Source organism: Toxotes jaculatrix, chromosome 24 (genome assembly GCF_017976425.1).
Source record: "Toxotes jaculatrix isolate fToxJac2 chromosome 24, fToxJac2.pri, whole genome shotgun sequence".
Classification (NCBI taxonomy): Eukaryota; Metazoa; Chordata; class Actinopteri; family Toxotidae; genus Toxotes; species Toxotes jaculatrix.
In genome coordinates this window covers 7,747,620-7,767,379 of record NC_054417.1, presented here as the reverse complement: position 1 = coordinate 7,767,379, position 19,760 = coordinate 7,747,620, and the positions used below count along the sequence as shown (strand labels likewise).

General features: G+C 42.6%; 3 protein-coding genes across 3 annotated transcripts; all 3 read right to left on the bottom strand.

The window, feature by feature from the left end:
• Positions 1 to 20: 20 nt before the first annotated feature.
• On the bottom strand, positions 21 to 4,748 carry LOC121178056 (cytochrome P450 20A1). Its single transcript, XM_041032554.1, has 13 exons — positions 4,569 to 4,748; positions 3,847 to 3,896; positions 3,487 to 3,653; positions 3,166 to 3,311; positions 2,885 to 3,052; positions 2,727 to 2,805; positions 2,108 to 2,220; positions 1,933 to 1,987; positions 1,649 to 1,769; positions 1,286 to 1,397; positions 1,029 to 1,093; positions 830 to 919; positions 21 to 734 (listed from the first exon to the last, which is right to left on the bottom strand). The coding sequence occupies exons 1-13, from the start codon at positions 4,638 to 4,640 to the stop codon at positions 584 to 586; spliced, it is 1,389 nt and encodes a 462-aa protein (XP_040888488.1). The 5' UTR covers positions 4,641 to 4,748; the 3' UTR covers positions 21 to 583.
• Positions 4,749 to 5,164: 416 nt separating this feature from the next.
• Positions 5,165 to 9,233, bottom strand: LOC121178063 (transmembrane protein 237A-like). The gene is made up of 14 exons (XM_041032566.1): positions 9,038 to 9,233; positions 8,720 to 8,755; positions 7,766 to 7,797; positions 7,626 to 7,639; positions 7,441 to 7,512; positions 7,172 to 7,300; positions 6,919 to 7,012; positions 6,668 to 6,825; positions 6,445 to 6,577; positions 6,157 to 6,348; positions 5,926 to 5,999; positions 5,706 to 5,793; positions 5,500 to 5,621; positions 5,165 to 5,395 (listed from the first exon to the last, which is right to left on the bottom strand). The coding sequence occupies exons 1-14, from the start codon at positions 9,056 to 9,058 to the stop codon at positions 5,331 to 5,333; spliced, it is 1,230 nt and encodes a 409-aa protein (XP_040888500.1). The 5' UTR covers positions 9,059 to 9,233; the 3' UTR covers positions 5,165 to 5,330.
• Positions 9,234 to 9,399: 166 nt separating this feature from the next.
• LOC121177974 (MAGUK p55 subfamily member 4-like) lies at positions 9,400 to 19,259 on the bottom strand. The gene is made up of 22 exons (XM_041032428.1): positions 19,053 to 19,259; positions 17,998 to 18,127; positions 17,710 to 17,831; positions 17,330 to 17,407; positions 17,145 to 17,228; positions 16,862 to 16,993; positions 13,686 to 13,767; positions 13,502 to 13,587; positions 13,336 to 13,410; positions 13,042 to 13,238; positions 12,817 to 12,875; positions 12,668 to 12,685; positions 12,530 to 12,571; positions 12,404 to 12,424; positions 12,247 to 12,261; positions 12,000 to 12,041; positions 11,719 to 11,892; positions 11,405 to 11,485; positions 11,163 to 11,256; positions 10,839 to 10,947; positions 10,545 to 10,679; positions 9,400 to 10,399 (listed from the first exon to the last, which is right to left on the bottom strand). The coding sequence occupies exons 2-22, from the start codon at positions 18,053 to 18,055 to the stop codon at positions 10,208 to 10,210; spliced, it is 1,896 nt and encodes a 631-aa protein (XP_040888362.1). The 5' UTR covers positions 18,056 to 18,127; positions 19,053 to 19,259; the 3' UTR covers positions 9,400 to 10,207.
• Positions 19,260 to 19,760: the final 501 nt, after the last annotated feature.

Below are 19,760 nucleotides of genomic sequence, written 5' to 3'. Positions count from 1 at the left end.
GAAGGACATAGAGTCACACAGAATCTTCATACATATTTAATCATAATATAAGATGTCTTTACAAAAAAGGAATGAAATGTCTAAACACCATTTGGCCTGTTTTAATATACAAACAAGCCCTGTGTCATTTGAAACACGGACTTAAGGCAGTTGTTCTAAGAATTATAGAAACACTTCTGGCGAGAAGTTTTTTTTTTCTCTACATCGTAGAATATTAATGTTATGAGTTTTCCTCCTGTAACAGATGGAGTCTTTCAATAAGTCAAATTTAACCTGTGGACAGACAAGGTAATAATGCTCTTCAGCTGAAAAAGGACCAGAAAAACAACCGGGGCAGTTAAGAAAAAGCCTTTAAGAAAGACACAAAGTAAGAGTTTAACTCCCACAAGTCTCAACTACCGTAGTGCTTTTTCTAAAGACAGGAGGTAACGTGAGTCATGGGCTGAAAAAATGATGTTTCTCTGACAGATTGGATTTTCAAACAGATACTTTGCTGGTTATTTCTTTAATCAATGTTGTTAAATTTATTCCATTACGAGTCAGGACTCAGCTCTTCGGTCTCCAGTGGTTTTAAGGACTAGTTCTAGCCTCTTCTGCTGACAGTGATCCAGGTTTCGTCCTTAGGTGAGGACACCAGCTCAGATCTGACCTCAATGACTTGTCCTTTCAACTTGTGAAGCTTCAGCTGCCGCACCAAAGAGCTGAGCAGGACAGTGGCTACGGTGTAGGCGAACCTGTCAGAGAGAGCAAATACAGTCATTTGTGAATCACTGAAGTTTGCAGGAAATGCTCTCATCGTTCGGTTTGTGTTTTAATGTTAAATCTTTACCTGAGCTCTGGGCATGTTTGATTCCCAGAGAAGCCGAGCAGACAGAAGCTCTTCCTGGCTGATTCCTCCTCAAATCGATCTGGGTCAAACCTGAAGGATGTCACAGTAACCACCATGTCAGGCACAGGACTGATCAATATTTTAAACCTGTGATGCTGTTATTCTGTTTAAACAGTCAATGTTCACATGTAAAGCACACCTGTATGGGGTGCTCCAGGTGTCAGAATCTTGCAGGACTACTCCTAAAGCGTAGATCACCAGAGTCTGAAATATGACAGCAACAACATAGTACATACACTTTCCTCAATATTGATATTGATATCTTTTTCTGTATGGTTATTGTTTCCTTTCTCAAGGCTTCTCAAACCTAATAAAAACTAAACTGTCCACTTGTCTGGCTGCAATAAGGTAACAAAGAGCTGAACAGAAATAAACAGACAGCTGGAAACCAGACACCTCTTTGGGGATGACATGTTGGTCGACTTTGCCCTCCACTTCCTGAAGCCGAGCCGCGACGGGGGTCAGCTTGGCAGTCCTCACCGTCTCGTTGAGGACCTGCTGGCAGTATCTATTCAAGGACAGAAATTTAATAAGATCAAGTTTATCAAACACACCAACCACGTCTTCATGAGTGTTGCTGTGTATCTGTCTCCTTTGTGTAACAAGAACATTAAATGTTCAGGTTGAATCAGTGGTGAAGCACTTACAACCTTTAAATGTTTGAAATTTGAAACACAGTGACTGTATGAATCATCCATCCATCACTAAAACTGGTCCAATGTCAGATGTCTAGTCTAGTCTGAGGTCCAAAGATCTTACCTAAGCTGAGGGATCTTGTCCAGGGAAACTGGATCCGAACCCAAAACGTCCTCCAGCTCCTGGTACAGCTTTTCCTGAACTTCCTCTGAGGTGGACAGGAAGTGAAGTGCCCAGATACACACTGCCACATCACAACATTTGACATTGAAAGTTTAGAGAATCCCATGAAAAAGGAGCATTTTTAGTCTAGAACGCTTCAGTAGACACTTATGCCCTAATTCGGTTATTAATCGATTAGTTGATTGAGAGATCTGATCTGAACTGTTTTGATAGTTGGCACTTACAGTTGGCAGTGATGACGCATCCGGCCAAAGTGAAAACCATGCAATCCTCCATGATCTGAAATTAAAAAAAGAAAATGAATTTCTGTACTTCTTTAGACCTTTGTGGGAATAGTGAGGATCTTTCGTTATCTTTCATTTCGTTAAACCAGATTAGGAGATTTCATCAAGCACTCACCTGTCGCTCTGTGAGGCTGGACTGAAGCAGAGCGTCGACAAACACCGTCTGCTTCCTCTGGGCTTTTCTCTCCTTAGCCACTGACAGAAGCACAGACTCCATCTCTGACAGAGCTGAACAGAAATAAAGATCCATACTGAGATTACAGGTTAAAAAGTCTGCATTTCAAGCATCCATCTTGTTTCCAGTCCTTCAGCCGAGTGCCTGGAACAACTGTCCTTGGCAGAGAAATCAATAAAAGCCTCCAAAAACAGTGGCTTTTCACAGAGTAAGGTGATGACACTGCATGTGTTGGACACGTCTTTTTCTGTTCTCAGACTCTGTCTCTGCTGTCTGTCAAGCAGCTTTACACACAGATCATATCTAAGCCTCTGTAAACTTTTCCTCCTGTTTCTCCACAGCTGAACAATACCAGAAGCCCACTGCTGCTCCCACATGTCAACACACAGCAGGTGTGAGGGGGAGAAATGGAACAAACACAAAGACCAAGACAAAAACTAGACTCAGAAAATAATGCCACACAGTAGTTCAGTGTTTCCACTCATCCTTCAATAACGCAGAGCAGTTGACGTAAGCTCACTCTGCACAAAAAAAAACAAATAATGAAAACCTCACTCACCCTTCTCATAATGTCCTTTTCTGCTGGAGCTCTTCTCCAGGGAGCCATCCAAGTAGCCTTTCCCGATCTCTGACCAGATCTGCTGGCATCAACGTGAGTTAGAAGATGAGAAAAATAAATGGTGTGATCTTTAAGGTGTTTAAGGCAGACCGCCTCACCGCGTCATGGTTCTTGCGGAAGGAAATGACCTCCGTGTCGTCTCTGAAGCGCTCACCCAGGGCAAGCTGGGTGACGGTCTTCATGGCCAAACCCAGCTGGTGGGCACACAGTGGGATGTGCTGAGCCTCTGGGAACGACTTCCACTTCCCAACCAGCTCCTCCACCAGCTGGGAAACAGCAGTCGATTACAGAGGGTACATCTCATAATGCCTAAAACTTCTATACATTATAGATGAATGGGTAGTGTTACTGTTACTGTCTTTTCAACAGAGGTACACACCTTGAGCACAAGAGGGAAGTTGGTCTTCAGTGTATTGTTGACAGCACTCTCGTACACCTTTTTTCTCATCATGGTCTCACTGGCCCCGCCTCCCATCCCTGACTGGTAACCTAGCAACGACTTGAGCATCGTCTCAAAGGAGTCAGCTGAGGAGCAAAGAGAAAGAGTCCAGTTTGTTTTTGTTTGGCATCGGATACTCTGTTGAAGGGGATCAGCAGTACAAAATGTCAAGCATCAAAATCTATTACTCTAGTATTATTATTATAGTTATCACAAGTAGCAAAAACTCTCATTTTAACTCCTTCATGCTGGTGGACTCACTGGTGTGGTTGGGGTTGATGTGTTGCTGTAGCTGGCTCACAGAGCCCAGGCTGACCACCGGCCGACCGCCGAACCAGAATGATGCCACAGACCCGAACTCCTGATGCAGACTGACCAGGAACTCGTGCAGACTGCCTCTGTTCACGATGTCCTGCAGGTTCCCATCCCTGAGAGAGCAAAAAGCCATGAATGTGAAACTAATATGAACAGCTATTTAAGCACATTTGGTCACTTTCTTGTCTGTCTGTCAACCGCACAAATCTAGAAAGAGGAGGGTGGTTAACTGGGGTATATGAATTAATCCTTTCACAGAATGAAAGTTAACAGTAGCTGTAAAGATAGTTAAATACATTGACTTACTTCTCATCTGTAGGGTTGAGACCTGGGATGCCAGAGGCTCTTCTGGATGACTGAAAATATGGTTACAAATGGGACTGTGCTGTTAATGTCAGTAAAATAAGCAATATATTGTAAACACGATTTATGATAGTATATATGCACATGTGTACTATCTACATATCCGTTCATGCACTAATTGTCTTCTCCAATAAGCTGACAGATCGGCTATGGTTGACCTAAAACCAGATAGCACCCATAAGTTCGTGTTCCATTCATTCATATGGAATCACTTTGAAAAATATGCCAATTTAAAGCTTCTTTGCTTAGTGGCAATCACACACATTGTAAGACACCATCCACGGTCCCTAGATCAATTATTGGAGCCTTCGGATATAATCGGCATTAAACTGGTGCACTCTGTGGCATTTGATTTTATTTTTTCACTTTAGTAGCTAATTTAGGTAAGTAGATTAGAGCTCGCTGCCGCCCACCGTGAACTCTTAAAGTTGCATTTCAGTGAAAGAGATTCCTGTTTGGTGTACTAAAATGAATAACGGAATAAGGAAAAGATAGCAACGATTCAGTGTATCTCTTAAATGGGGTTATACGAGATGTTTCCCCCTGTCAAAGAGCAAGGCAGCATTAAATCAAGAGATTTACTGGAGGAAACTGGCGTAATAATTTAACTAGGTAACCAGCTAAGTAGCTAACTTAAAGCTAACTTGAAACTTGCAGTGACATACCGGGTACAAGTAGAGAACAGCGCCGACTAAAATGATGACAAACGTGACAGCAAAGATGGCAAAGTCCAGCATGTCTGCTCGTTTTTAACAGCCCTATTTTACAAACTTTTACTCATGAATATCTGGAGATTTCCACCCAAACCCATTCACAGCCACCGTCTCCACGTCAACAGAGACAGCAGGGGCAAGAAGCTGTTCTGTGTTCGACTACATGGTCTGAACGGAAGGCAGAGGAAACTAATCGAAAGGGGTTTCATCGATTAGTGTTATTTCTGTCTTTATGAATGGTTAATAAATAATTTACTAAGATTTTATGGAACAGCTTTACTCCATTATTTAGAACAACTTGCCAATATTTCTGTACTTTTATTAAGCAAGAGTAATGGAGTAATTTTTATATTGTGGTATTGTTAGTTTTACTTGAAAACGAGTTTAATACCTCTTCCACTGCTGCTCATTCCACTCTACATGTAATTATTGCACCTAATAAATATACTATAAAGGTGGGAACCTGAGTATGCTGAGTTTATCTGGTTTACCCGGTGATACTATTGAATTCCCTCTTAATGAAATAAAAACACATTGCTGGATTTGTTGGTAAAACCCTGTATTTAAAAAAGAAACGAGCACATTCACATTTCAAAAATACAAAAATAATACACAGTAAAACACATTCAGAGTTCACTGCCAAAACACAGCTCAAAAATATGTGCAAAATGACAACAAAGCTGTAGTGTCAGAGCCGATAGACAGCCATTTTTATCAGGCGGTCATTTCTGATTTGTCCTCTGGTTTGGGCGGCTCAATCTCCATGGCCATCAGATAACCTGAGGAGGAAGGACAAGACAATAAAATTTACCTTTTCATGTTCAGTTGTTTTAGGATTTTCCTTTGAAGCAAACCCCCAAATAAGCACAGATTATTCTCTCACCCTCAGTATAGTCTGTCTCAGGTTGGGTGGCAATGAAGATCCAGGCCAGGCCAACAAGCAGAGCCACCACCAGGTTGACTGTTACCCATGGGTGGAGAATCTGGTGCTCTGACCCTGGTGGCCTAGAGCAGAAAAGGTTTCAGGTTTCATATCCAGGCTTCGTGATAAGATAGAAACCTAACATGAAATAGCTTGAGTGAGCTCACCACAACGTCGTGTTGAGGGATGGGTACAGGTTGATTCTATCGCTGGTCATCTGCTGACTCAAGCAGAGGACCAACGCTGAGAAATACACTGCAGAAGGGAGAAAAATACACAAAGAGTGTGACCTGGAACCAAACAGACACCATCTGTTTAACCCTCAACAACCTTTGTTTGATTTGTGGACTTTCACGTCACTGGATAATAAAAACAGTGTGGACTCACAGAATGAGGCGAGAGCGACGGGGTCCAGCGTGATGAACTCCCGCAGAGCCATGGAACCTTTGGCCAGATTCACTCTGAGAAGCAGAGGAGGTTTAATATACACAGACGACTGATTGACTAACAGGAAGCGTAATGTTAAGTAATGTATCTATCTGGGAATGTTCTTCAAACTGAGCATTAGCGAGAATGAGCCCCGGTTTCTTTAACTACACTGATCTAGTCGCTCCTCACCTGTCGAAGGCGGCCACAGTGCTGATGGCCAGCAGCATGTAGAGCAGGGACTGCGAGGGGTAAGCCAGGCTGTGGTACTGCTCCAGCAGGTTGGACAGAGAGGTGAGGTGCTGCCCGGCCAACATATAAACCACCACGATGTTCCACACAGCGTAGCCCGCCAGGAAGCCGTGACAGTACAGACCGAACACCCTGAACCAGATACAGAAGAGAGGAAAGACGTTAAAAAAGGGGGGACAATGTGTCCATGTATACACTGTTTTGTATAAAGAGGCACTTTTCCTTCACCTGAAACCTGCGTGCACTCTAATAGAAACGTCTCTGGTGGTCCAGAGCGGCTGCATGTGCTGGAAGTCCGTCAGGTTATCCATCTGGTCACTGGTCTTCCTCCAGTCTGAGCGCTCCGCTGCCTGGAAACGCTCTGCATGGGAAGACACGCACGTTTAAGTTAGAATGTCCACATGGACACGTAAAAGGCTTGAACACTTCATCTTCCTCCTTCGCTACTCACTGTTCCTCTCGACAAAGACCTTCCCGACCGGCTGGCTCTGACCCTGAGGGGCCGAGAACAGGGAATGCTGGGGGATAGCAGGAGGGGTGTCAGTGATAATATCATCCTCTTCTACATCCAACTCATCAGGAAGCTGCGATTCAACGACTTTTGACTTCCTGAAATTACAAAAATAGAGGTTACAGAGAAAGATGCACCAGATTCCATAACTATTCCTAAAATTTACTGTCATTATTTTCTGTGTTTCTTACTTTTTCTTTTTAGGTTTTTTGACCACTTCTTCTCCATCAGTCGTCTGATCTGCTGTATCTCCATTTACTAGATCAGCTTGATCATCTTCAAGATCTGAAACCCCGACACAACCATGAAGTTACACATTAGCACTGGTTACATTACACAGATACCTGTTGTTTTTATCCGGATGAAACTACAGCATGTGAGGGTCAGTGGCTCTACAATGCAGAAAAGCAACAAACACAGGAGGAGTGTGTTGTCTGGTTTTACCTATAGTGGCAGTTTTCTTTTTCTTCTTCCTCCTCTGTGGAGCAGATTCAGTTGTGGGTTCAAGGGAAAGTTGCTCTCTGACCTCAGAGGCCCTCCTGCTGCCCAGGCCTCCCATCTCCATCCCCTGATCTAAAAATGGAAGGTGGAATTAAGAAGACTGAGTGCTGACACTTTATTCTGAGAGGTGGGAGGAAATGGGGTTAAAAAAAAGTGGGAGTAGCAAATCTGAAAACTGATTTATGTTGATGGGTCTAATTCTCCACACATACCGTCCATATCATCGACTTCATTTGTCTCCTTTCTCACCCTCTTCTTCTTGTGTTTTGTTGCTGGCATTTCTCCTGCACAAGAAGATAAACAAAAGAAAAGTTAAATTAAAAAGCTTCAGGACGAAAATGAGGAGAATATATGATAAACATTATCAACAACTTCTTCTGTACAAATCCTGACTCACCAGCTGTGTCTTGACTTCATGTTTCATTGCATACAACAAAAAAAAGAGAAGAAAAAAAGAGAAAACTTGGTTTGACTGTTCAGCAAAAGATAAAAACAAAATGATATCAGTCAGTGTTATAAATAAAAACATTTACCTACCTCACCATTGTGGGAAGCGTTCGCTGGCCTCGCTTGAGACAAAAGGAGAAGCACAAGTCAGTTTTCTTCTTTATTTGTTAATGTTCATTTTCAAAGGCCTGATAACGAAACTAAATTATCTACAAAGAGCATGAACACGGTGACGTGACTGGGAAGCTGCTGAGAAGCTTCTTAAGTCATGGACACTTACATAACAGCTGAGCTGGTCTGGATTTTAATATTGCATTGTACATGTTTTATTTGAAGTTAAAGCGTAAAGTCAGATAGAACATGCAAGATCAAAACCTTGCCGTCGTCTTTCTGGCCATTTCACCCAAGAATCAATAAGAGCGGAGTGAAGCCACACATAACATCCTGGCTGTTAAATCCTCGGCTAAATCTGTGTTCATACATCTGCCAGGACCGAGGATTACTCAGGGCAGAGGTCAAATCTTTTTTCAAACTCTTGGAGCAGAGGCAGTGTGTTTATTTATGCATCTATTTGTTTGAAAAGCCAAGGAAGTGCGTCTGTGGAGTCTGGTTTGATATTTCTGACGACGCTCAGAGCTGTGCAAAGTGAACTACACTGTCACTAAAACTCAATTCTACTTCTGTTTAGGTTTGTTTGTTGACAATCAAGGAGTAAAAGTCTTCACATGATTGATATTTCTGATGGTTAAATTACTTAAACAATTCATTTATTATTAAAATTGTTGAATGACTCACTGTTGCAGCATTAGTTTATGTTTTTATGCTATAATATGTCTGAAATCCAAATTGTGCTATAATTATTTATTTACTCAATTGCAAAACAACATATTCTTATTGACTAAATTTGTTTATTCTCTCATTTATTTAGTAAAACCTCCAAATATTTCCTGATTACAGTTTCACAAATGTTAAGTTGCCTTATTGTGGTACAGATGTAATAAATAAGGGTAAGGAACTAAGGTCACCTGGATCTGACTGACTAACCTGTGGAAGAGGCGGGAGCTCCCTGGATCGCATTTTCTACAATGACAAAAATATTGATTATTAGCGATATTAACAAATAACTTTCCAGTTGGTGTTTCTATTTAAATGTATAAACGTATAATGTTATCACAGAGATTCCCGAGGCCATTAACTGTTCGCTAGCTTTAGTTTAAACCAATAATGTAGTTCACACCAACAGTACAGTGAACTATAACAACTGTAAGCTTGACTGATTCTGAAACATTGCCACAGAGATTACATTTATTGTGAGTCTTATAGCCACTTAAACGTTTCCGTTATTTCTGACATGTTGTTTACCTTCGAGCCTCCCGGATCCATTTCTCCGAAATTCTCTAAAACTGCGCCTTCAAATATTCATCCAGGACAAAGACTGATTCATCCTTAGTTTAAAAGTGTGTTTAAAGGATGAAACCGTTCACAAGTGAATAAACTGTTCCTTTGGTTGTTATTTTACCTACGCTCTGCGAGCAGAGAGCTGCTACCCGGACGTATTTACGAGTAGCACGCAAGACTTCCGGTGTCATCAAAATAAAAGGTCCCATACATAGCGAGAACAGGCAAGGTGACAAATCGGGTTAATAAATGAATGTGAAACAAATTACTATGAGAATTGGTTTATTAATGTGACAGACATGTACAAATATTAAAATGTCATTGCTTTGCTTTGCACTTTAGTTGCATCTCACCCTGAAAAACGTGGTTTTCATCCCATTGTTTGAATGAAATAAGGACACAAAGTGTTATTATTGCAAGAGTTTGCTCAACACAGCATCTTGTTAATTTTTTGTAAATCTTGAACAACTTTTTGGCATGCAGTGACACATGTTAGCTATTGTAAAACACAAAGAAATGATAGAAATGACAAAATTTAACAAGATTGAAAAAAAAAAACAGCTTTCTTTCTAATATGTAAACATCAATTAGAAAAAGATAACATTATTTATTGTAGGTCTGTGTTACAAGAGTGGGGAGCAGGGCAAGAAATTAACCTGTTTTGTTAAAATTAAAGCCACATGCAAAGCAGGAATCTACCTTTTCAAAAAGAACTCTCTCACTATAATCTAAACATCCTGTAGTTCCAAAAACACACTGGAGGAAGGCGCCCCTGGTTGTAGAATTACTATATTTGTCTAAAAACAAAGCAGTCTTACTACTAGTTATAAGAAAATAAAGTGGTGACAAACTGCCAGAGTTTCTTTGGGCTTGAGTCCAGCTTCATCCTTCGTCTTTGGGGATTTGAAACGACTTAAGAACCGGACGAAGCCCGCCAGAAACACCAAGATCAAGATATTTGGATTTTTTTCATGCCCTACTCCCCTAAAACATTCAGTATTAGACATTAAACAAACTGATTTCAACGTAAAGCTTTTTGGGATGATATTCCAGACTTTCAGTTTCCAAAACTTGCTGCCTGAATAAAAAGGGGTCACATCTGTGTTGTCCCCTTGTTTTCTCCTCCGTCCTCCCTTACGATTCGGAGGTGGGTCGTATCCAGCTGGCAGGGACCCACTGTGGCTCATCCTGCGCCTTCCTTACCGCTGTCAGCAGCTGGACGCAGGAGTCTTGCAGCTCATCATTGATGATCACCTGGTCAAAAAACTGGCAATAGTGGGACTCAAGCTTCCGGGCTGCTTCTTCCATCTCCTGGAAGTCTTCACTCTGTTGGAGGACACAAAAATCAGACTCCAGCTTCACCCTGCTTAGAAATACTGTTCAAATGTGACAGAGGCAATCGCAGCCTGATGTATGAAGACCAGACCTATAAGAGACCAGAAAGATAAAATGTGGCCATGGGACAGTTTACTTTGAACGGTCGGTTGACGTAGTAGTTGGTGGTGATGTAGGAATCCTGTCTGGTCTCCCTGAGGCGTTCCAGAGAAGGCGGCTTCACGTAGATGATGTAGGCCCTCAGTTCATGGGTCCTCACTGCCTGAATGGCCTAAACAGAGAAATAAAACCATGTTATAAAAGTGGCATGAAGCACAAAACATCAGTGAATTTATACATAACAGATAATGATAATGTCATTAGTTTTTAAATGGATAAACATAAGTTTGGGAAAGAGACTTTAAAACTTGAATCTCCATGTTGTATTTACGTTTGGCTCGATGTCAATGATGCAGATCTTTCCGCTGTTTAACACGTCCTTCACAGAGTCGATGCTGGTGCCGTACAGATTCCCTTTATACTCCCCGTACTCCAGAAACCTGTTGAATGTCGTCGGTTTATTTCTTTAAAGCTCAGATTAAAAGTTAAAAGTCCATCAAGATTTTTTTCAAAATCAAATCAGCATTATAAACTCTATTCTAAACTCTGATCATCTTACAGACGGGAGGAATAAGGAAAATGCTCAGAAATAAGTTGTTAGATTTAGTAAATGAACATTTTGCCTTTTGAAAATCATAAAATCAATCAGTCGTACCTGTTGTTATAAACCATGTTGTCGAAGATTTCTCGGCTGGTGAAGGAATATTCTCTCCCAGACTCCTCGTATGCTTTGGGTGCTCTCGTGGTGTCTGATCAAGTAGAAAAGAAGATTTTTATTCACAGTTTGTAAAACAAAATGTGTTGTTTCTCTTAGAGACAGACAAAAATACTTTTGTTGACCATTTATTTCAGTGTAAATTTGTTGGATGATAATGATAATAATTGGATGATACATACAAGGTAAAGCTCCCTGGAAGATGTTGGGATTCATTTCAATCAAGCGCCTCCGAAGTTCATTCACACCCACACCAGATGGGCCTGAGCAAAAACAGGAAACATCTCAAACTTTTATTCATTTTTGATTTGCAGTTTGATGGATGAAACGGTAATTTCTCATGTATAAACATGTTTGGTTAGAAATATAAGTCATGTTTTATGAGTTAAACTAATTTAATGTCGCCCTAAAGCTAATTTCTAAGCATCTGTAATGTTTTATTTTCCTTGTCCAAAATAAGACTCTTAAAACCACCAAACTCAAATGATTAATGTACCTAAGAGGGCGATGAGGCGGTGTGTGTCCTGTGGGTGGCGCTGGTAGCGCACCACCTCCTCGTAGGGGCTGTTGAGGGCGCTGTAGCAGCTGCTGGGACAGCGGGTGTGGCAGGAGGGCTGGGTGGTGCTGTGAGAACGGCGCCTACACAGACGCATGCTGCGCCTGAAACCCGCTGAGAGAAAAAAAAAAAAGAATCATCATCTGATCCATGATACATACGCAGAAACCTTTTAATAAAACATAAAGGATCTGATGTGATATTTATGTTTGAAGACTTACCTAAATACATCCCTTCAATGTTGCTACTGAAGTCATCCTCCTCTGATTTGACATGAAGAGAAGCACAGAGAGAAAAAAAAAAGAAAATATTGAGGAGCTGCATGATTCACTGAAGAATAATCAGTTTCATAGTAATTAAATACACAGCAACTTAGGGAATATTCACAAGACGTTGCAATTTACTACATCAGAGGGAAAAGAGATGCAGAATCACTGATCTATGATTGTAAAACCATGGTTTTCTTACCTTCCCTGAGCTCCTCTAACATTTCCATCGCACAGCAGAAAGGTTTGGGAGAGAAAGAACAGAAGAAGCTTCAGATGAAGGGCAGCAAACAGAGGGACGCTCTGCATTTTTAACAAGTCAGAATCAGAACAGATTAAATCAACAAAGACTTACCTACCAGATTCAAATGCCTCCTCATCTGTCAGAAAGAAAAACACGCAGGGGAAATTAATCACAAAGCGGCAAAGACGTACAATAAGTTTGTGTATAAGAGATTAAAAGAGCACGACAGGTGAGGCTTTACCTGCTTCAACACATTTCTCATCGATGGCCATCATGTCCTCCTCTGTGGAGGAAAAATAAACTGTTATCTCTTTAACATATAAAAATACATGTGTGGGTTCTAGTTTTGCCTAAATCATGAAGTGTAATCTGTCCTTACCTTCCTCTACAGTGCTCACTTCAGTAAGCGTGGAGTAAAATACAATGAAAACCCGACTGTGAAACCAGGCTGTACAGGGACTGTCACTTCTCAAACTGTTTGGACTTTTATTCAAAGTTTGAGTTAAAGAAAATCTGGGTCTGACTTACAGGTCTGAATGCAGGCGTGTGGCTGATAAGGCTGAGACCACCAGAACTCCCTCTGCTTCCTGTTCCCACATGCAGATTCAGGTTTAAATGAAGCCACATCATAACACGTACTGCAACATGCTTACATTTCTGATGATTACTTTCTCAAATAATCAGTTAAGGTTGATGAAGTGTCAGAAATCTGAAAATTAGAAAAGATATTGACAAACTTGACTCTCTCCTGACCGTTTGAGCAGGTTGGTGGACGGGATGAGGCCGGCACAGGCCGTGTTGCTGGGCAGTTTCTTGGCCTGCCACCAAAGGCCATCCGTCTGGTCCACGATCTCCAGGACGTCGCCTTTTCTGAAGCTCATACCGGCATCGGCGCAGGGGATGGCCGGGTCCTGCTGAGGGCTGTAGTCAGCCATGGCCCGCACGTAGAGCTAACACAAGACAGGTTTGTTTACAGCACCAGTATGTTGGAGTTTTTAGGCAGAAATATGAGGCAAAACAATCTGGGAGGTGTATATGATGATTTACCATCGTCTGGTTGTGGACTGGCCTTTCTGTGATGGGAACAACCTTAAACATGATGGTGCCTTGCGACCTCGCTTGCTGATTGTGTGTACAGAAAAAACATAGATTCATTAGCAGATATACATGGTTCACAGAAGATAATGTGCATTTTAAAGCACACACAACTCACCACAACTTGAATAACTTGCTCAGGCTCCATCCCATCCACAGGAAAACCATTCACCTCTATGATCCTGTCCCCTGCATGAAGCAGACCTACACACACACACACACACTGGTAAACACAAAGGAAACTAAAACTAAGGTTTTCAAGTGTAGTTTCACACTTCAAGCTTGAGGTAGAAAACACTCACCACTTCGATCAGCCAGCCCTCCGTGAATCACCCGCGCAACAAAAATCTCCCCCGTGATCTCGTTTCTCTTTATAGTTGCTCCCTAGAACAAAAAAACACGAAAGCACTGAATAAATAAACTGAAGAAGAAGAAGGTTGATGGAGTCAGTGGGGAGGCAGCAACAGGATGTAAACACTTGGGTGTGAAATGGAAAAAGAGTTTGGAAAGTTTAATTCATGACAATCCAGGCACAAACAAAACAGTGACACAGGTGAAAGTCAAGCTCCACATGAATACTGGGGGAGTTCTTGAAATGAAGGCTCCAGACGAGAGACATCGCTGGTGATAGGAAAGAATGGAAATGTGGAGTGAAAGAATGAGATGGTCCCTCTCCTACAGAAACAACAACAACATGATGAACGAAAAACACCTGAAATGTGAACTACCGCTGTGCACGTTTGCAGGTCAGCCACTCTGTGGAGACGCCTTCAAAGGACCCAAGAAGTCCATTTTCTTGGACACTTTTCGGCACCTCTCATGTTGCCTTCTTTCTCTTCTTCCTCTGGTTTGAGCGACCTCTTTTCACAGTGTTGGATGTCTCCTTGGACTCATCCACCAGACCGTTGGTTAGAGGATGCTTGGACGCTTGGAGATCAGCATGGACGTGCTTCTTCTGTGGCAAAGGGGTGTTTTTGTTTTTTTGGGCAGTTCGAGGTGATCCGCGGCAGGATACAGACAGACAGCCGGTGCCCTGGGAGGTGGAGGGAGTATCAAGGGAGGTGCTGAGGGAGCTGGAGGAGGAGGTGGAGGAAAGAAGTGAGGGAAAGGAACATTTGGACTGGTGTGTCAAAGATGGACGCTGCCCTCGAATCTTTGGAGTTTGGCTTCTCTTGGGTGTGCCGTCTTGCTCATCGACTGCAGGATTTGGGGCGTTAATCTCAGTCCTGGTGGTGGTGAGGAACGCCTGCAGCCGGTCCACCACCTGAGTGAGGAGGACTAAGGCATGCGAGTTGTCCTGCACCGTCTCTGACATGCGTTCAGTGGCGGCTGCCATCTTCTCCCCCAGGATCTTTATGTCCTTGGTGCTGTTCTCCATGGAGCTGGCAGCCAGCTGCACAGTCGTCCTCAGCTCGTCCAGACTCTCCTGCTTGGCGAGCTCCACAGGCGGCACGGGGGGCATATCCACTAAGCGGCGAGGGCGCATGGGGCTGGGGGGAGCTGTGCGGATGCGAGGGCTTTTGTTTCGGAGTGGTGGAGACATGCCTGGCCGGAAGCGATCATCTGTGTTAGAGTAGTAGGGCACAGTGAGGCATGGAGGAGACACGGTCCAACGCTGGGATGTGGGACGCAGGGATGGAGCGTCAGCAGATTCTCCTGTTTCATCCTCGTTTCCGCTGTCTAGCTCTTCTACGATGTTGTCTCCAATGAGAAAACAGACATTATTAATCCATGAAAAACCACGAGCAGATGTGATGAAGGATGGATGAAGAGGGTGAATGACAGATGATGAGCGTTGATAAAAGCATCTTATACTGACGCAGAGGCTGTAACTGAAGGTGCTTTCAGAAGTGATCGAACTTAAAACTACGTTTTATACACGTTTTGTTGTTTTCTTTAATTTTTTAATCTATTTTCTTTTTTAAAATATTGATTTTAGCCACTATCAATAAGTGAAATTACTTTTAAGTGTGTTCAGTATCATCTTCAGCACCAAGAAAAACCCAGCGTTAAGCAGCACGTGTCTGCTCTCGCTCTTTAAACTTTAGAATAGTTTCTAACTTCTACAGTCGATTGTTGCCGCGACACGAGGCCCAGATGTTTTCTTACCAATCAGAACAGAGCTGTAGACCGAAGGCGCAGAGCGGTTCAGACTTTGCTCCCAGAGCAGGTTGGTGTAACAAACTCTACACTGGCTCATGGTTTTGCCACAGCACACCTGACAGTTTCTCATCGGCTTATCTTGAGGTGCAGGATACGGCCGAGCCCCTGCTGAGTGGCACAGTGTCTCAGTCGGAGGGTAGCTGCCTCTCCGAACGCTACACCACAATGAGTCCTTGACATCCAGGCTCTGGACTCCAGAGGCGCCATGTCGGTGAGGCCCCTGCCGGGTCAGGCGCCTCAGGGTGTTCCAGTGACTGTGAAGCCCCTCTCTGGAGCTTTTCGCACAGGGAGGGGAAGAACCAGGCAGCGGCAGCCCGACTCTCTGGTGGTTGTAAAGCTGTGAGACAAGAGAGTCACTCAAAGGTAGAGGAAGTGTTCAACACAGCAACTGGAGACGAAGAATGTCCACTGTACTTCCTGTTAAAAGAACTAAGTATATTAAGTATTTTGCAGAGACTGATATTAAATGAGTGTCAGATGTCTCCAAACCATTTTGTTCTTCTTAAAAATCCTTCTCTCCCAGGAGGCTCTGCTGTTAGGAAATCATCTGTAGCATACACAGACAATTAAACAAATGAGAGATTATAAAGTTCAAACATCTGGTCTCTGCTGGATGCAGTCAGCTGTTTGATTTATATTTAGCAAAAAAAAGCCTGCATATTAAAATACCCATGAGCATCTGCTTAGACAGTAGTGGAAAAAAAGCAACCCCACTGTGGACCAGTTTATGCACTGAAATGTATGTGCTGTTACTTACAGACAAAACTTCTTCTTCCTTCACACATCATTCAGATAAAATATTCAACTCTTTCTAAAGACTACGGGAAGCTTAAAGGGTCAGTTCACCCAAACCAATTTTCATTAGAACGATTTCTATCAAAGAAATAATACAAATATTGAGCATAATATCTGTGAATCAGAACTTTCTTGACTGTGGTTACCTCGAAAGGAAAGCTCGACCAAACAATTTAGTTTTTTTGTTGTATTACTTCATGTTCTGATGCCATTTTTTATGCTCTGTGAGGTTTGTCTGATGGGTTTCCCTAATCCCTACAAACCTTTTTTTTGTCAAGAGGGATTAAAAACTAAAATTCATACATAGAAAGGGGTGATCCCATCAAAATGTGGCCTCATGTCCAGGTCACGTAGAGCCTAAATACTGAATCTGCAAAGGTTTGTCAGTCATCTCGGGCCTAAAGAAGGTCTTCTGAATTATTAAAAAACTGTGCACACCAAACTTCATTTGCAGTTTTTATAATTTAACAATGCTTAAACTGTAAATGAGTAATCAGGAGGCATTAGCTGTGCAGCTCACCAGAGGCTGTTTGTTTTTGACCAGGCACACAATCCTGGTGGCCTCCTCATCGTCAGGCAGATCTTCGGGCATCGGCGGCAGCACTGGCTCATAGTCCCTCTGGGCCACCGTATCATGAGCCGAGAGAAGAGCCTGCAAAACAGGAAGATCAGGCAGATTTTTCATCACAAACTGTGCCAAACACACATGGCATGCTTTATTTCAGACACAAAAAAAACCATGTGTTTGTACATGGTATAGAAATACAAAGAATAAACACACAAACCCAGACATGGTCTCTTACCTGCAGGTGAGGCTGCCGCAGGAGGCGGTAGAGCTCTTTGGCCTCTTCAGAGCAGCCTGGTAACGCTCTGATGTCGATCAGCAGCTACACAGACAGGAAACCACATATTCACCATTTAAAAAAAAAAAGACCTATACAAACTGATTGTGAGAAAGACCGTTTAATATTATGAAACAAAGTGTAACTTGAAGTGAGAGTCCTGAAGCGTATTCCAGAGCCGGAGCTGGGGAATCCCTCAGGTACCTCTGAAGACACTCATAAACCTGAAAACAGTGATATCAGATCATTAAAATGTCAGAATCTAATATAATAGTATTTCCAGCAAGTAGTTAAGTAACTTAAGTAACTTTAGCTCCCAAAAACTTTATCTGACAGTAATTTTGCTGCCAAGCTTGCATGACAACTATGTTTCAACAGCAGAAAGAGAATGAATTAAACAAAAAATAAACAGTATGTTATGGTGGAGCTGGTGTCAAGTTGATTATTGATGTCAACATTTTGCAAGAAGCCAAATTAATGAACAAAAGTAAACTTTCAGTTCTGGTAGAGGAGAGAGTTTGCAGACCTTGAGCAGTGACTGCAGCCAGGGCGCGTTCAGCAAACTGTGGAGAATCTCTGCTCCATCAATGTCCTGATTTACAGACTGCTGCACCTCCTCAATCACATCCGTCAGGATCTGACGCAGGCCTACGACACACAGACACACACTAATGGATTATTATCAGAGGAAAGAAAGACAATGATTGTTTCAGAAAAACTCCCAAAATAATCCCAAAGTGCTTCAGTCTTCACAATAAATCATCAACTCTTCAAAGTTAGAAATTTCATTTGCACTAATGGTGCTAATACTGACCGTGTTCTCCAAGTTCACAGTGGGGGTTTAACACCTGAGCCTCCACCGCCTGCCTCATGGTCACTGGACTCCTGACCTCTGACCTCTCACCCCGACCCCTCGCCGACCGCTCACCAGGACAGGAAAAATCCTGGAAAAGTGAAGGAAACCCAACAAAGCCTTGGCTTAAAGGTTTGATTAATACCCTAAAAAATACAGGAACACTGAAACATGAGTGTGTGATGAGGGTCACCTGTTGCTGGGCTACAGCATTACAGCACTGATTTGTGTCAGTTAATGTTTGGTAATTTGATCCAACACAACTTTATTCAGGAGTACGCCCCATGAGAGCACAGTGTGAGTTGCTTTAGTTGATACTTTAAAGGTGCAAAAGCCTTAACACACTTTCACTCAGTCAAACTACCAAAACCGACTGACGTGCAGTGAACCAGAGACTTCTCGGCCCCCTCTGTGGCTTCACTTGTCCACTGTCCTTTGCTGGTAATCCACCCAGTCGTGAGCGTGCAGAGGGATCAGGTAGTGTAGAGGTGCAGTCACTACTCCACCAGTCGTTAGTGCGAATGGGGTCAGGGGTTAATGGCACACTTTACGGCAACTTGGAAGAGCAACAGTGATGTAAATACAGAGATGTGTGAAGCATGATCTCGGGCTGGTGAGCCGTCACAGGACAGCAAACACTTTCATCAACAAATATTTGATATATTTTCAGGAAATATTTCAGCTGTGAAGCTATTTTTACCTGCATCTGGTCTATTTGACATTAAAGACCAAAACAGGGGATAAACACGTTAATAAACTATGTTTAAGCAGGTTTTACTTTATATCCCTGACCAGGACTGTAAAAACTATGATAAGATGACAGGTTTGTTGTATTTGAGCAAAAAATACCTATTTAAAAAAAAAGTGATTGGAACAGATGCAGCTACTCAAGAGGTAAACACCCATCTGAGAAATTTCTGTAGTTAAAGAGGAGGAAGAGGATGATCCCTCTGGCCTTCCTCCAAGCCCTCTCTCTCTCTAGCTCTTTTTTTTAAAAGTAATTTGATGCATCTTACCTCCACGTTGAAGGCCTTAGGGAAGCCACAAGCCTTTATCCTCCAGCTCCTGCAGGTCTTAGCACAGTTATGGGTACAGGAACATGTAAATATGGTGGGAAAATATTCCCAGGGCACCGGACGGAGCACTAGGCTTTCATCGAGCTACAGGGAACGAGAGAGAGAGAGGGCTGTAATCTCTCCCGATCCCACTTAATCCCGGGCAAGTGAGCCGCCTGCCTCTGGCCACCGGAAGCCAGTTCCTCTCTCACCGGCTGGCTGGTTGCCGCAGAGCTGCCAAATCTTCTTAACTCTTTCAGCTTTTAGCGGCACGCAGGAGGAGCTGCAGGGAGAAGAGGCAAAGGACTGAGAAAAAGGGAGAAAATTTAGGTGTTACTTCAGAAAACCAGAGAAAGGCTTCAAGATCATATGTTTACCCACTGCATGCTGTGCATTTTGTCTTCACAGTTTAGTAAAGTGCTTCATGATTTCAGTTCTCAGGGTGAGAACAGAACATTTAGAGTGTAATTAAATTGACAGGAAAAAAGCCAGAAGGAGTTACAAAGGTTGAAGAAGCCTTTAGTGAGTAATTAAAAGATCTGCTAATGTGTTAATGAGTTAATGAAGAGTGGACATGATGCTCTGATAAGCAATCTTTTAGTCTCCTTACTCAAACCCAAAAATCTGTCAGGAATGGGGATAATCTCCTGATTGGTAATCTAATTCAAT

Bases quoted from the DNA above. Each gene is read 5' to 3' on its own strand.
- LOC121178056 (XM_041032554.1), bottom strand. From the start codon at position 4,640: ATGCTGGACTTTGCCATCTTTGCTGTCACGTTTGTCATCATTTTAGTC. The intron at 3,053-3,165 runs GTGTGTACCTCT...GCTGTTTCCCAG, and splicing joins ACTTCCCTCTTGTGCTCAAG to CTGGTGGAGGAGCTGGTTGG. The intron at 1,988-2,107 runs GTGAGTGCTTGA...TTTTAATTTCAG, and splicing joins CCAGCCTCACAGAGCGACAG to ATCATGGAGGATTGCATGGT.
- LOC121178063 (XM_041032566.1), bottom strand. From the start codon at position 9,058: ATGGATCCGGGAGGCTCGAAG. The intron at 6,578-6,667 runs GTGAGTAGCGAA...CTTCCCATGCAG, and splicing joins GGTCTTTGTCGAGAGGAACA to AGCGTTTCCAGGCAGCGGAG. The intron at 5,794-5,925 runs GTGAGTCCACAC...TCCCTTCTGCAG, and splicing joins CGTCGCTCTCGCCTCATTCT to TGTATTTCTCAGCGTTGGTC.
- LOC121177974 (XM_041032428.1), bottom strand. From the start codon at position 18,055: ATGAGGCAGGCGGTGGAGGCTCAGGTGTTAAACCCCCACTGTGAACTT. The intron at 12,425-12,529 runs GTAAAGCCTCAC...TCTTTCTGACAG, and splicing joins TGAGAAATGTGTTGAAGCAG to ATGAGGAGGCATTTGAATCT. The intron at 10,680-10,838 runs GTAAATACAACA...TTCTCTGTTTAG, and splicing joins TCATTGACATCGAGCCAAAC to GCCATTCAGGCAGTGAGGAC.